The 17,801-nt window shown below is 38.4% G+C and overlaps 1 protein-coding gene across 1 annotated transcript in view; it reads right to left on the bottom strand.

Moving 5' to 3' along the window:
• snta1 (syntrophin, alpha 1) overlaps positions 1–17,801 on the bottom strand; it is an 84,756-nt gene that overhangs the window by 18,803 nt on the left and 48,152 nt on the right. The window contains exon 3 of the mRNA XM_062037790.1: positions 428–620. Coding sequence (XP_061893774.1) covers positions 428–620 — 193 coding nt within the window. The remainder of the gene's footprint in view (positions 1–427; positions 621–17,801) is intronic.

The raw sequence follows: 17,801 nt of genomic DNA, 5'->3' as shown, positions 1-17,801 counted from the left end.
AATGAACCGTGCATGAACATCACCTTGTCCAAAGAACAAAACCAACACGGTGCATAAACTCACAACAAATGACACACCTGCAAATCAGTCTGACTTCTGCTGTTGCCGTATCAGTAATACGCCGATAGGGAGAAGTTTGTATTTACACGATGTGTTACTCGGGTGTGTTTTGACCTCCGCCAAACCCCTAGGGTTCGATCGAACCCAGGTTAAGAACCACTGCTCTAAGGTGTAATTTGAGGGGGAAAAAAGAGTAGAAATAGCTAAAAAAAAGTTAGCACTTTAATGTTAGCATGTTAACAAAAGCATGCTTAGCAGTTAACAAGTGTCACATACCAAGTTATATGACTCTAAGGTAAAGGGTTGCAAAATTTGCTCAAAAGGGAGCTATTATTTTTTTACCAAGTGGGTTATTCCCGGGTCATACCTGTTTTCTGTGTCGGGTGGGCACTGCTTGCGGGACACCTGGCACATTTTCAGCGAGATGCTGCGGGGCTCCTTGGCCTCTGCAGCGGACAGCTCCGAACCCTTCTGAGTCAGCGGAGGCGAGTCCCACGGGAGAGCTGCACCAGGGGACCCTGAGCTCTTGAAGAAGGCTGACATTTCTTTGATGTACTTGACTGCAACACATTGAGAATGGTATAGGGATCATGTTGGACCAGGATAAGGACCTTAAGGCTATGTCTACACTAAGTGTTTGTGCCTCGCTGATACTCTCACAAATGACTTTGCAAACGGAGTTGCAGCACTCTAAGGTTATCAATATTATTTTCTCAACACTCTTATGAAGGCTTCACACCATCGTCTGGTAAAAATGCTACTTTTTAACACCAAAAGTATTCCAAAATGGTTTTGAATCAACATTGAGATTTGTGTCACTGAAAAGAACATTTAAAGTGCTTATTATCAGAATCCGAATCAGAAATACTTTATTAATCCCCGATGTTGTGTACAGAAGGAGTAGACGGCACAGACAACAAGGGGGCCCCGTTAAGCTCTATGTATTTATTATTTATATATTAACAATATATATAATAACAATAAATACCGTATTTTTCGGACTATAAGTTGCTCCAGAGTATAAGTCGCACCGGCCGAAAAATGCATAATAAAGAAGGAAAAAAACATATATTAGTCGCACTGGAGTATAAGTCGCATTTTTGGGGGAAATTTATTTGGTAAAACCCAACACCAAGAATAGACATTTGAAAGGCAATTTAAAATAAATAAAGAATAGTGAACAACAGGCTGAATAAGTGTACGTTATATGAGGCATAAATAACCAACTGAGAACGTGCCTGGTATGTTAACGTAACATATTATGGTAAGAGTCATTCAAATAACTATAACATACAGAACATGCTATACGTTTACCAAACAATCTGTCACTCCTAATCGCTAAATCCCATGAAATCTTATACGTCTAGTCTCTTACGTGAATGAGCTAAATAATATTATTTGATATTTTAAGGTAATGTGTTACCATAATAATTTCACACATAAGTCGCTCCTGAGTATAAGTCGCACCCCTCTTAAACGACCATTGTATGTGTGTGGACACGGATAAGGTTAGGTGTGATTTACCCTGGATAACCTTATCCGGCTTAGTGTAAACGGGGCCTGAGAAGACACTGAATATAAGACAACCCTTCTTTTCAAGACCACTCTTTGAAATATATTTTTTCTATACAAAGACAAACTATCTTTTTTTAAATCATGTTTTCAATGTCAGTGAAGTAAAGACTGGTAAATTGCAACAACAACAAAAATTGAGTGACAGAAATGAAAGCACTGACTCACATTTGGGATGAGGAGCTGACACCTGCGTGTTTGCATTTATAAAACTATACTCCAAAAAAATGAAAGTATCTTATCTTTTTTTTAAGAGTTTTTTTTGGTTAAAAAAAAATACCATCTTATATCTCGGTCAATACGGTATATCTTATGACTGTCAAATATCCACATATTTTGATGATTTTGACCTTCTATTAGAACGTAGGCTCTACATAATACCGCTCAATCCCTGTATTTTAACGATTGCCTGGGATAATATTGAAGTTACTCAATAATTCCCACTCCTTCTTTTCAGCGGTTATGATTCTTGAAAGTTAAATTCAAGATGCCTGTGCGCTTCTGCATTACCGCCAGTGAGGACAAATGGCTGCTGTTTATGCATAATGACAGGGAACATGGAGGCCATAACTACACTGCGAGGGCAGCTGTACAGTAAAACTATAAATGAACATGTTACTTTCTCACATTTTCCCATGCCTTCCTCTAAAAAAGGGCTTTTTAGACCCTGTGTTTGTACCACCAACTGCTCTGCAAAATAGGTTTTACGCATCATTCCCATTAAAGCGTATCTGTATCCGCATGACATGGGGTTAGACTTGGACTTAGACAAACTTTATTGATCCGCAAGGGAAATTGTTCCACACAATAGCTCAGTTACAAAGGATGGAAAGGGTAAGGATGAAAAGGATAATGCAGGTATAAAGTAGACTAAACATGTACCATAGTAGCAATATAAAATATAACATACTGTATATGTGATATTTACATATTATATATACAGTATAAAATATATACTGATATATTATAGTATAGGATGTTGAGCGCTTCTTGTCTCTCTCAGGCAACGTTAGTCTGTTCATTTAAAGCACTGGCATGGAAATAGGAGTGCAGATCATTAGGTACACCCAGATGACATTTCATATATCCATCCAACGGGACTCTTAGAATAGTTGACAATAGGGCTTAAGAATTTGACGTGGAAATACATTGCATCGGGGGTCTTGCTGGACTCTGAATAGCTATTTACATGGGCGAATTTTAAAACAAGTTCAAAACATGGTGCAAATGTGCGGCAATCATTAACTGTCCGAATCGTGGTCATGATCACTTTAGAAAAAATAAGGATTTGGTGAATTTTGTTGTAATATCCAGCAAAACCGAAGTAAGTCGGGTTATGAAGCTAATAAAGAAATGGCGAGTAGCCTGGATAGCAGCCTCAAGACGATCAAACTCAAAGCCGTGATCCAACTATACTTTTAACGCCATCACCTGGTACATGTTGGTGTGTTCACGGCATTTTCAGACTGGTAAATTTGAATCAAAACATATGTTAGTCAGTTTTCGTAGGCTGTAAGCGTTATTAGCAAAGCTAGCTCCGGGTAATAGACAACGTACAGTATTTTTGTAAAATAAACATGTCTGTTCACTTTTAGTCTTGGGTAACCACAAAATGAATGAGTATTATTTTCGAAGAGGTAGCACAGCGATCAAAGTATTTAAAATAAAAAATGGGCTGGTTTATTTCGGGGAAACCTGCTTATGAAATGAGGCCGGGGGACCTCACGCATCTCGGACACAAAAGAGATAAAAGCCATACATTACGCACAATTTGAACAAAGGACAATGTGCCTGAAGAGACTTTGCATTCTGAAAGTCTTCACCGGTATTAAAACTGACTGTGTTGACGAAATAAAGAGAAGTTTGGCGACATTTGTACTTGATTCAAATCTCTCGTTGTTGGACATGCTGATAGCTTATATTATTACATCTATTTTTTTTTGGTAGCGCGCTTTTGGGTACAGTTTGTCTCAATACGGTCCCTTGTCGTTTTTTGCTTGACTGCTTGTCCTCTTTATAGTCAATGGAAAGTTAGTGTCTTCAATTTTCCTAACATGTATGTACACATCTACAAAGAGATGCCCAAAGAGAGATTCAAACCCTTGACCTCGGTATATCCAACACGCTAACCACCAGGCCAACTTGTTAGGTTTTCAACAAAAATTTTCACCAAAAGTTAATTTTTTTGTATGCCGTCTAGGTTTTCGTACGACCAAACATTGCATCTAACAAACTAGTCCGTTAGTCCGCATATCATCAGTAAAATTCAGTGCCCAAACAAATAAATCCACGCATTGGTGACTCAGTCTTTGAGCTTGTTTTTAATTGAAAACGAACTATTTGACTCGCACGCACACACACACACACACAGTTACGCATATAAGAATACTTACATTACTTTTATTTGTTGCCACACAGCAAAGCACTGATTGTGACATAACAACAACCATTTGTACCAAAATAACTCTTCAGTTTTCATTGATTAAAGCAAGCTATAATAGACTGAAGAACAACTTTTAACACTTTTAACAACCCCCACATCAGACCTTGATGACGATGCAATACTAAGTATAAATGATAAAACATTGAATAATAAAAGTATGTGAAAGTTTGACTCCTACCTTGTTTATGTCTGTAACAACCTCCTTAAAGGCCTACTGAAATGAGATTTTCATATTTAAACGGGGATAGCAGATCCATTCTATGTGTCATTCTTGATCATTTCGCGATATTGCCATATTTTTGCTGAAAGGATTTAGTAGAGAACATCGACGATAAAGTTCACAACTTTTGGTCGCTGATAAAAAAAGCTGTGCCTGTACCGGAAGTAGCGTGACGTCACAGGTTGAAGAGCTCCTCACATCTGCACATTGTTTACACCAGCAGCGAGAGCGATTCGGATCGAGAAAGCGACGATTACCCCATTAATTTAAACGAGGATGAAAGATTCGTGGATGAGAAAAGTGAGAGTGAAGGATTAGAGTGCAGTGCAGGACGCCAGGGTGTATCTTTTTTCGCTCTGACCGTAATTTAGGTACAAGGGCTCATTGGATTCCACACTTTCTCCTTTTTCTATTGTGGATCACAGATTTGTATTTTAAACCACCTCGGATACTATATCCTCTTGAAAATGAGAGTCGAGAACGCGAAATGGACATTCACAGTGACTTTTATCTACACGACAATACATCGGTGAAGCACTTTAGCTTCGGAGCTAACGTGATAGCATCGTGCTTAACTGCGGATAGAAACAGAAGAAACATGCCCCTGACTGGAAGGATAGACAGAAGATCAACAATACTACTATCAGGAGACACCGAACCAAACCCTGGACCTGTAACCACACGGTTAATGCTGTCCAGCCTGGCGAAGCCTAGCAATGCCATTGCTAACGACGCCATTGAAGCTAACTTAGCTACGGGACCTCGACAGAGCTATGTTAAAAACATTAGCTCTCCACCTACGCCAGCCCTCATCTGCTCATCACCACCCGTGCTCACCTGCGTTCCAGCGATCGACGGCGCGACGAAGGACTTCACCCGATCATCGGTGCGGTCGGCGGCTAGCGTCGGATAGCGCGTCTGCTATCCAACTCAAAGTCCTCCTGGTTGTGTTGCTGTAGCCAGCTGCTAATACACCGATCCCACCTACAGCTTTCTTCTTTGCTGTCTCCATTGTTCATTAAACAAATTGCAAAAGATTCACCAACACAGATGTCCAGAATACTGTGGAATTTTGTGATGAAAACAGACGACTTAAGCTGGCCACCGTGCTATTCCAAAATGTCTGCTTCCACCCGTGACGTCACGCGCAAACGTCATCATACCGAGGCGTTTTCAGCCGGTATTTCCCGGGAAATTTATAATTGCACTTTATAAGTTAACCCGGCCGTATTGGCATGTGTTGCAATGTTAAGATTTCTTCATTGATATATAAACTATCAGACTGCGTGGTCGGTAGTAGTAGGTTTCAGTAGGCCTTTAAAGTTTTGGAATCAATCAGAAATATCAAGCAGCTAAAATGGGTAATCACCAAAAATGATTCCCGAGCGCGGCCACCGCTGCTGCTCACTGCTCCCCTCACCTCTCAGGGGGATGAGTCAAATGCAGAGGGTCATTTCACCACACCTAGTGTGTGTGTGACTATCAGTGGTACTTTAACTTTAACTTCCAAGTACAGTTAGTTGTTTGATTACTCAAAAACTACTTGATATTATGAAACTGCCAGGTCCATTTTCAAGAGCAAACAAAAACAATTCATGAAGTGAAAATCCTTTAAAAATTAAAACAGAGGTACCAATGTACCTTTCATTATGACGCATCAAAACTGAGCACTATTATCTTTAAAAAAGTCATGACTCCTTTTTACAGCTCTGGTATTTTATCTCATACGCTTTTGCATGTGTACCAAATGTTGTGGTCCGTTTGTGTCCAGCAGCTGCAGTTATTTATAGTCATGCTGTACCTGGCATCCATGTTTTCTACTTAACCGTTACACTTTTTGCACACATGCAAGTACAACACGCGAGACTTTGCCTGTGATGCAACGAGCCGGCGGTGTTAGTGTGGCAGGATTGGCCCCTGACAGTAAAAATAGCCTGCAGACTCAATGAGAAGGCTGGAGGTAGAGCTTCGGTTTCAGCCGAAGAAGTGTGAAGTGCTCTCGTCTTGCTGAGGATAAAGAGTCATGTCAGACGAGCCCCAGGAGGGGACAACAGGAGCAAGCGAGGGGGGCTTCCACCGTTCCCGAAATAGACCGCATTCCTGTCATTCAGTCAACCAGGCAGCCTACCATGCAGCTATTTGGTTTTAAAAAACACAAATCTAGCTGTAGGGCACGGCATGGAGTGGCTCACTACAGGTTAGAAGCAGTAACACAGGAGAGACATTTCCAGACTGCAAGTGTAATATCACAGTAAGGTTCATGTCATAAGCAATTCACTGTGTTATCTTTGGCATGAACGTGTAGCAGCTATTCAGTTACAACACTGCAACAGACACCGCCGTGGACATTTTTGGACATGCTGCTTCTTTAACTCCAAAATATTCAGTGAAAACAAGTTTAAAAAAAAAAAAAGTTGGAATTTTAATATTGTGGGACAAATTCAGAATTTGATGAAAACTTTTTCACAAATATGGTATCGTCGAGGATTTGCTTTTTGAACAGCAAGTAGCCCATTTTTTTTGGTTTACATTTTCATAACAAGCAAGCAAGCTAAATAAGATTGACTCTGCTGTATTTATGACCATTATCTTATATGTGTGAGTAACAGGAAGAAGAGTCTGACTCGCATGGGGGAAAAAAACTTGTAGGGATGTGTATCGTTATATTGGTATTGTTGCGCTTGTAATTAAAGTTAAAGTACCAATGATTGTCACACACACACGAGGTGTGGCAAAATTATTCTCTGCATTTGACCCATCACCCTCGATCACCCCCTGGGAGGGGAGAGGAGCAGTGAGCGGCAGTGGTGGCCGCGCCCGGGAATAACTTTTGGTGATTTAACCCCCAATTCCAACCCTTAGGGAGGTAATGGGTCCCATTTGTTATAGTCTTTGGTATGACTCGGCCGGGGTTTGAACTCACGACCTACCGCTCTTAGGGCGGACACTCTAACCATCCATCCATCCCAGTGTTTCCCACACATTCATATATTTGTGGCGGCCCGCCACGAAAGAATTAAGGCCGCCACAAATAGATTTTTCGTCTTTTTTTTTTTTGTCCTGTCCAGCTTCTCAGGCAAATCATATAGTTGATGTAGATGCCCATATCGGCTGTTCAGATTTACTTTACAAAAGAGAAGTGTAGGATCAAGATTTTTGGAGCTCTTTGTTCAGTGGATCAGATGTTTGATGAAGCTTTGTGTCTATCTACCACCACTACTGTTTTCTGTTTATTTGTTACTGACTGGGGCAGGACACCTCTGCCTCTGTTTCACTTTATGTTGCTGGTAAATAATATGGTTGTAATAGTAGGCTAAAGTTAAATTATTTAGTATGCACTAATTAAAGGGGCAGAGCTTTAAGAGACATTTTAGCTTTTACATTTTTATAAGATATATTTTTTGTAAGAACCACAATTAATAAATATATTTCAGTGAATAACTTATTGTTTACATCTGTATATAAATATGTACATAAAGTGTTGTAATTATATTGTAAAATGGATGGATGGATGGACGTTTAAAACAAAACTGTTATTATTAATTAGTAAGTATTCATTTTTTGAGCCTTTTTAGAGAAAATCATATCATTGTAGTAAATTATGCAAATTACTCAATGATGTCAAAGTGACCACGCCCATAGCCACACCCCCACCTCCACAGGTATCTTGGCAGTTTATGGGAAACACTGCATCCATTTTCTACCGCTTGTCCCTTTTTGGGGTCGCGGGTGGTGCTGGAGCCTATCTCAGCTGCATTCGGGCGGAAGGCGGAGTACACCACGGACAAGTCGCCACCTCATCATGCGAAAGCAAAACAACTTGAGGTATCTTTGGCACACAAAAACATGTGCGCCGTTTATTCCATCAAAGAGAAGACTGAATGAATGCTTACATCAAACCCCCACCTTTGGGTAAATCTCCTGACGGTCACTTAAAGGGGCCGCACCGAATTACTCACTCTTAACTGCCTACTGTAGATGAATGCTAAGCAAGAACAACATTGTTATGTGCACAATAGAACAATGACAGTTGAATAATGATGACAAAGTCAAGTAAACAGGTGTGGTGAATTATGTCCTTAAAGGAACCGCTACAGCAGTGTGCCGTGAGATACAGTCTGGTGTGCCGTGGGAGATTATCTAATTTCACCTATTTGGGTTAAAAAATATGTTTTGCAAACCAATAATTATAGTCTGGGAATTATGTGTTGTTGTTGAGTGTCGGTGCTGTCTAGAGCTCGGCAGAGTAACCGTGTAATACTCTTCCATATCGGTAGGTGGCAGCCGGTAGCTAAGTGCTTTGTAGATGTCGGAAACAGCGGGAAGCAGCGTGCAGGTAAAAAGGTGTCTAAAGCTTAAACCAAAAATAAACAAAAGGTGAGTGCCCCTAAGAAAATGCATTGAAGCTTACGGAAGGCTATGCAGAAAGAAACTAAAAGTGAACTGGCTATGAAGTAAACAAAAACAGAATTCTGGACGACAGCAAAGACTTACTGTGGAGCAAAGACGGCGTCCACAATGTACATCCGAACATGACATGACAATCAACAATGTCCCCACAAAGAAGGATAAAAACAACGGAAATATTCTTGATTGCTAAAACAGAGTATATGCGGGAAATATCGCTCAAAGGAAGACATGAAACTGCTACAGGAAAATACCAAAAAAAGAGAAAAAGCCACCAAAATAGGAGCGCAAGACAAGAACTAAAACACTACACACATGAAAACAGCAAAATACTCCAAATAAGTCACGGCGTGATGTGACAGGTGGTGACAGTACACCTACTACAGACAAGAGCTATATTGATGCACGCTTGGTTATGGTTTAAAGTCATATCCAACAATTGCGACAACGACTTTTTACTGTCAACTGAGTTTTGTTTTTTAAGGATTTCTGCTGGTGGTGTGCCGCCGGATTTTTTCAACACAAAAAATGTGCCTTGGCTCAAAAAAGGTTGAAAAACACTGCACTACAATATCTATAAAATCAATACCAATATAATATTCCTTATCAATACCTGTGTTCTTCGGTACTCTTATAAGTAGTATATGTAATTGATGGAAACAAAGATGTGAAAAAAATATTTTTTTATTCGGAAGAGATTGTACACCACCAACATAATGTAACATCTCACAGCAGGGAAGTGAACACCTGCTTGTTTAAGTCTTAAACAAGTCAACTATGTTTGCAGTGGAAGATGCAATGCAGTTGTTATGTCATCATCTTGTAAATACCACATAGATGTATCACTATGTTTCCATTCATTACAATTACATTCAGCTGCAAGTAATGTTTATGTGTGGCATTCATGTGCAGAGCAAAGACCTTTTACATGATACCGTAAATTCCGCACTGTAAGTTACTACTTTTTTTCCTATGTTTTGAACCATGCAGCTTATAAAACGGTGCGGCTAAGTTTGGATTTTTCTTTGCTGACGGCCACAATTCAAGAGTTAGAAAAAGACCAAACATGTGCTATGGCGCCATCTTTTGGAGGAGGTTGGTCACTGTAGGTGCAGCAGTGTCCTTCCAATGAGTCCTTTCAACTTAAAGTAAAAGTGTCGTTCAGTCTTTGAGCCTCACATGGATGCTCCATTCATCACTCCAAGCAACATTTGTACGTTTTACAATATAACTAAAACTGTTTATACTTACTCAACCGTCCCATGCGTGATGTCTGTAGGAGTGTTTTCATGCAAATTTGTACGTGCTATCGTATTTTATTGAAGCTAACATCGTTAGCACTAGCTAATATGCTAACTTGTTTACGAGTGTCTGTGTAGTATTATCAAGTTATAACGGTATTCTTGTCGTATTGTTTCAGTTTCACAAATTCCTTAGAAAATTCACAAAGACCGTGGTGTTATTGGGTCTGTTTGGAGCTAGTGGGTCCATGATGAAAACTTTGTTTTTTTTATTAGCCGTTTTACAAGCACCATTTGGAAACAATTAAGGTGTGTAAAATAAACATTTACAACGTTTACAACTTTGTGTATATAACTAATTTCGCAACATATATACAGTCGTGGTCAAAAGTGAACATACACTTGTAAAGAACATAATGTCATGGCTGTCTTGAGTTTCCAATAATTTCTACAACTCTCATTTGTTTGTGATAGAGTGATTGGAGCACATACGTGTTGGTCACAAAAAACATTCATGAAGTTTGGTTCTTTTATGAATGTATTATGGGTCTACTGAAAATGTGAGCAAATCTGCTGGGTCAAAAGTATTCATACAGCTATATTAATATTAGGTTACATGTCCCTTGGCAAGTTTCACTGCAATAAGGCACTTTTGGTAGCCATCCACAAGCTTCCGGCAAGCTTCTGCTTGACTTTTTGACCACTCCTCTTGACAAAATTGGTGCAGTTCAGCTAAATGTGTTGGTTTTCTGACATGGACTTGTTTCTTCAGCATTGTCCACACGTTTAAGTCAGGACTTTGGGAAGGCCATTCTAAAACCTTAATTCTAGCCTGATTTAGCCATTCCTTTACCACTTTTGACGTGTGTTTGGGGTCATTGTCCTGTTGGAACACCCAACTGCGCCCAAAAGACCCAACCTCCGGGCTGATGATTTTAGGTTGTCCTGAAGAATTTGGAGGTAATCCTCCCATTTAAAGCACCAGTTCCATTGGCAGCAAAACAGGCCCAGAGCATAATACTACCACCACCATGCTTGACGGTAGGAATGGTGTTCCTGGGAATAAAGGCCTCACTTTTTCTCCTCCAAACATATTGCTGGGTATTGTGTCCAAACAGCTCAATTTGTTTCATCTGACATCACATGGACAAAGATAAGACCTTCTGGAGGAAAGTTCAACAAGTATGTGCTCCAATCACTCTATCACAAAAAAATAAGAGTTGTAGAAATTATTGGAAACTCAAGACAGCCATGACATTATGTTCTTTACAAGTCTATGTAAACTTTTGACCACGACTGTATCTGCGGTTTATAGTCCAGTGCGGACTATGTTTTCACTAGAATTTCATGGGTGCGGCTTATATACCCGTGTGCTCTGTAGTCTGGAAAATTAATTATATAAAACATATAATATAAATTAATACAATCAATTATCATATTAGTGTATCTTTGGGTGTGCATTTTGTGACAATAGGAATTGTTATTTGTCTTTATGTTGCACACAAATGAACATTTGAGTGACAGACCGGGGCATATTGGGTGTTAGGTACTCAGGATGAATATGTCTGAGTAGTGTCCATCCATCCATCCATCCATTTTCTACCGCTTATTCCCTTCTAGGTCACGGGGGCCGCTGGAGCCTATCTCAGTAGTGTGTACTATATAAATAAAAAAAAACAGTGAGCAAGGACAATGCTCGATCTTCTTTAAACCTTCCAAAGGCTCGTGTCCACTGCAGTTAATGCTTGTATTTTGCAAAAAAAGGGCTATTTTTCCACAAAATGTGTAATTCTGATAAAGATAATAGACTGAAAATAAAACTTAAAGCAATTTAGTTGAATAGCCCCGGTCTATGATCTTGCCCTTTCTCGTTCACCACAGATTTGGTAATGATCTGATTCATAATATTGATACAAAATACCACGAGTAGATTGTGTGGATAATGCATCTTATTTGTTTCACTTTCCAGGAGCAAATATTGTATTTTAGGAAATGTCTTGATGTCACCAAAGATTAGGCACGATTCTGTGTCAGCACTGATGATTCTTTGGACAACTTTTAAATCTCTTGTTTTCATAGCCATGAAAAATGAAGAATGTGCATGAGAAACTGTCTTAATAAAAGCAGTAGTGTGTTCATTGGTTATCTAAGTCACTTTTTGACCTAGTTGGCAGCAACTGTTTTTCAGTTTTTTATAAGAATATGACATGAGGGTGCTGACATCGCCATGTAAATTCGCTAATGTGAGACCCTGTCTACATTAAGCCGGATAACTCATTAAACAAATAATTATTTAGCCTAAGCCTCGTACAGACGCTTGTGGAAATCACACAAGAATACCTTAAGAGAAAGCGATTGCAGCTATTTGGGATACAACACATCTCAGACGGCAAGAGAACTTTCCAATGTCCGGCTGGGTCAGCTGTGATTCTACTTACCGAAAAAACTTTGTCCATTTGTCGAAGGAGAGACAACGAGAATGCGGGCTACCGGGGATTTGATAAAAAAGGTATCGTGTGCTTTGTATTACCTGGCCGTCGAGGGAAGACTACAAAAAACGGCGAATGCTTTTGGACTGGCAAAGCAGACTGTTTCAGTTATTGTCCGCCATGTATGTCGCGGACTCAACGTCTAGGTCCAGAGTATATAAAATCACCAAAAACGAATGGACAATGAAGGTGAAGGCAAAAGAGTGAGGAGTGTCCTGATCAGATATCTAGATCCCTAGATTGATTGATGTAAAATGTTCTTTATCACATTATTTACATGTCTAATAAAGATTTGATTCATTTATGATAGCTCAGGTGTGATTCACTACAATAGAGCTCCACAGCACACTGGATTCCAGTTAATTAAAATACCACAACACTGGATATTGTTCTGATAAGTTAAATTTAATATAAGAACTTGCACACAAAGCAACACTGGAGGTGACTATGACGTGCGGAGGGGGTTGTCTTAAACAACAATTGTATGTGTGTGGACAAGGATAAGGTTAGGTGGGACTTACCCTGGATAACCTTAGCCGGCTTAGTGCAGAAGGGGCCTTAATCAGTAGCATGTCTTTAGCAAATCCAATGTAAAGTAGCATAGAGCTAGGACATTTGTAAAGTGGAGCCTTACTTTATGTACTTCTGTTTTCTATTAAGCATACTTACTTTGTTGGCAGTCTGTGTTTTGCGCCAACCTAGTCTGGATGTGACGTCACAACAAAGGTATTTAATATGGCACCGTTTGATTTTTCCAGCGTTGATGGAATTCAGTCTGTGCCTATTAAAGTACCAAATTGGGTACCCATTCCTGAACAAGACTGGGAACAACATATACCTGCGGAATTCCTCAAGTAACTATCAAACAAATTGTCTTCTGTCTATTTTCTCTCATGCCAAAGGATGTATGTTTGTTGTGTTTGGTAGCCAAATTCTTCCTTCTTCGTTACTTGACAAGGGTCACTTGGAATTAATGTGCTAGGTCAAGACGAAAGAGGGAAAACTAAGTAGATTCTTATTTTATGGAGGGCTTTGGAGTATTTGTTTCACTTGTGGGTGATGGCGCCATGTAGCCAGACGACAAGAAGAGCATGTGAAAAGATGTTTGTCTAAGGAGGCATGCAGCTACTTAACGTGAACAATAAATAGGGTAAATTGAATCCTAGCTAGGAGAGTAAACACATTGATTTTATTTTACATTCGTAAATGTCCATCACGGTAAACTTAAAGGGGAACTGCATTTTTTTGTTTGTTGAATCTTTTTGTGAGACAAGAACACAGAGTATGTCTTCATATCTTTAGTGCATTCTAACTAGATCAGGGGTCACCAACGCGGTGCCCGCGGGCACCAGGTAGCCCGTAAGGACCAGATGAGTAGCCCGCTGGCCTGTTCTAAAAATAGCTCAAATAGCAGCACTTACCAGTAAGCTGCCTCTATTTTTTAAATGTTATTTATTTACTAGCAAGCTGGTCTCGCTTTGCTCGACATTTTTAATTCTAAGAGAGACAAAACTCAAATAGAATTTGAAAATCCAAGAAAATATTTTAAAGACTTGGTCTTCACTAACTGACGGTCCAGTTCAAAGTGTGACATGATTTATTTAAAAATTTGAAAATTGACTTTTGTATTTTACATGAGTTATTATTTGTACAAACATGGTGCAAAGTAATTCATGATTTGTTAAAAAATGTTAGTGGCTAGCTAGTTAAAATGGGATTTTGTGATTTCACAAGACTGTCTCAGAAGTGATCATTTGAAAATGTTCAATTTGAAGAATGTGCACTTAGAGAAAATATAAAAATAAAGTGTTGCATATTGATATTTATGACTTGACTTGACTTTATTTATTCATGCTTGCAGTGGAGCCAAGGCCCCACTGAAAAAACAGCTGAACTTTACAATGAATATTAAACAAACAAAGATAAAAAAAAAATTAAAAGAACAGACAGTATTTTATATAAAAAAAAACATTTTCATTTTCATTATCTGTTTCTATATATATTTATTGTGAGAAATCATTAAGAGGATCAGTGTTTCCACAAATATAAATATCATTAATTATTAATAATAACAGAGAGTTAAAGGTAAATTGAGCAAATTGGCTATTTCTGGCAATTTATTTAAGTGTGTATCAAACTGGTAGCCCTTCGCATTAATCACTACCCAAGAAGTAGCTCTTGGTTTTAAAAAGGTTGGTGACCCCTGCTCTATACATTGCTAATGTGGTAAATGACTATTCTAGCTGCAAATGTCTGGTTTTTGGTGCAATATCTACATAGGTGTATAGAGGCCCATTTCCAGCAACTATCACTCCAGTGTTCTAATGGTACAATGTGTTTGCTCATTGGCTCAGAAGGCTAATTGATGATTAGAAAACCCTTGTGCAATCATGTTCACACATCTGAAAACAGTTTAGCTCGTTACAGAAGCTACAAAACTGACCTTCCTTTGAGCAGATTGAGTTTCTGGAGCATCACATTTGTGGGGTCAATTAAACGCTCAAAATGGCCAGAAAAAGAGAACTTCCATCTGAAACTCGACAGTCTATTCTTGTTCTTAGAAATGAAGGCTATTCCACAAAATTATTTGGGTGACCCCAAACTTTTGAACGGTAGTGTGTATATATACACACACACACATATATATATATACTTATTATTATTATTATTTTCCAGATTTTGGCGCGCTCTACCTATATATATATATACATATATATATATACATATATATATATATATATATATATATATATATATATATATATATATATATATATATATATATATATATATATATATATATATATATATATATATTATATATATATATACACAGCCCGGCCCCTGGCCAGATTTTTTTAACCCAATGCGGCCCCCGAGTCAAAAAGTTTGGGGACCCCTGGCTTACAGTTTTTGAAGCCCCAAATTTTCTGAAATTTGTAATTTGAGGTTTTCATAAGCTGTAAACCATATACATCAAAATTATATCAAAAGAAGGTTTGACATAACTTGAGTTGAGTTATGAGCCTATATCATATATCAGTTCCACGTTGTAAATCTAATTGTTGGAATAAACAAAACTTTGCATACGTTTTTGTAGTTTCACCTGTAAGCCTTAGGGCTGGACATTTGATCAAATTTGTATCTCGATTTAGATTTTGGCTTGTCACGATCATAAAAATATTATAATCAAAACAATGATGGGCCGTGCATCGTGCATGCAAATTCCTGAGCTTGTAATAATTTAATTTAATTCCACATACTGATATACTGAAGGTTTTAAGTGTTGTACGTGCATACAAATGTTTTAAAATACATTTTTCTCTAAGATTGTATTTCTCCTCTTTTGTTGAGAAGAATTGTTGTATATTATTGGGTAGCAGATTGTAGATTGCTTTGTGTATAATTTTAGCTGTTTACAAATTCACTATGTCCAGGAATTTCAGTAATCTTGATTCAATGAATAAAGGGTTTGTATGTTCTCTATATCCAACATTATGTATTATTCTAACTGATCTTATTTGTAACACCCTTAATGAATGAAGTGTACTTATGTAGTTATTTTCCCATATTTCTACACAATAACTCAGATATGGTAACACTAGCGAGCAGTAGAGAATATGGACTGATTTTTGGTCTAGAACATGTTTTGCTTTATTCATTATTGACGTGTTTTTGATTGATTGATTGATTGATTGAGAAGTTTATCGACATCTTAAAGAATTGAATCCATGTAATGCTTTAAAAAGGCAAACGGATGGAACAAAAAGCTTGTTTCTATTGTGGTCCATTAAATATTCATCACATTTGATACATTCAATAATAAAAGATATATAACCTGTAACATGTATATAAAAAAATTACGTATAAAAAAATGGGTATGTATTTTTACATTAGGTTTCCAGTTCATTTTATCATCAATCATTATACCTAGAAATGTGGTTTCATTTACTCTTTCAATTTCTATTCTATTTGTATTTGTGTTTGACTTTCCTTTCTACTTTTACCAAATAGCATTGTTTTAGTCTTACTGAGGTTTAAGGATAGTCTGTTTGTGTCAAACCATCTTTTTAATTTGTTCGTGGGCAAAAATCGGCAAACAAAACTTGAACTTTAACACTTTAACACCACTTTATTTTCACAATGATGGATCCGAGAATAGCTGAAGGGATAACGCAGCAAGGCTTCATGGCGGATGAGAGGCTGACAGGTTGCGGATTATGAAGGAGGAAAGGAATGAAAGGAAGAAAGGAAAATAAATTGAAAGTGTGAGAATAAGAAACCGTAAAAAGGCGGCTCTAGTTTGGAGAGGAACAAGACATGGAACATCCAGCAAAGCCCAGTCAGAAATGTTGCCGTGAGTTCCAGGGGTGGCACATTCAATACAGAGCTAAAATTAGCTGAGATGGCACTGTTATTACTTCAGTTTATCTGGCAGCCAGTGAGACCACTTTTGTACAGCATGTGTGTGTGTATGTGTGTGTGTGTGTGTGTTACTTCTTCCACGGAATCGTCCCCTAAGCTTCTCTTGACAAATCCTGACCAGACACTTTCAGCCATTTCGGTTAAAACTCTGCTCGCTTAAACTTTCAAGGTTTTGTCAAGATTTTTCCGTCCCGTCCCGGTTGCCAGGGCATTTCCAAACAGACGAAGTGCAATTTGGCTGCGGCTAAACAGCGCCAGCTGATTTTGAATGAGGAAAAAAACATGCCGCCTCCCCCGCTGAGCTGTCAATCAAAGTTGTCAGGATGATGGAATAAATACCGCCTGCTAGTTACCAATGATGTGATTAATTTAAGGAGTGAGTGAAAGAATGCCGTATCAGACTGTCGTGGCTTTGAGGCGGCAAAAGGAAAATAAAAGCAAAATATGTTGTAATGTACATTATGTGAGAGAAAGGCAGCAAGATTGGTATTCATCTCTAAGGTTTTCTACCACTCAAAAAAAGGACAATGCACTCTAGCCTGGATCTTTTTCCAAAATGTATGAAAATGGAAAAAGGTGGGGGAAAAATATATATTTTTTGTTTTAATATGGTTTCTGTAGGAGGAAAAACATGACACAAACCTCCCTAATTGTTAGAAATCCCACTGTTTATATTAAACTGCTTCACTGATGAGAGTATTTGGCGAGCGCCGTTTTGTCCTACTAATTTTGGCGGTCCTTGAACACACTGTAGTTTGTTTACATGTACAACTTTCTCCGGCGTTGCCACAGAAGGACGTGTTTTATGCCACTCCTCCTTTGTCTCATTTTGTCCACCAAACTTTTTATGCTGTGTGTGAATACACAAATGTGAGCTTTGTTATTGTTATTCACTTGTTGGAGTGCTAATCAGGCATATTCGGTCAATGCATGACTGCAAGCTA

This window comes from Entelurus aequoreus, linkage group LG26 (assembly GCF_033978785.1).
Source record: "Entelurus aequoreus isolate RoL-2023_Sb linkage group LG26, RoL_Eaeq_v1.1, whole genome shotgun sequence".
Taxonomy (NCBI): Eukaryota; Metazoa; Chordata; class Actinopteri; order Syngnathiformes; family Syngnathidae; genus Entelurus; species Entelurus aequoreus.
The sequence above is the reverse complement of the archived record's forward strand: the minus strand, read 5'-3'. Positions and strand labels throughout refer to the sequence as shown.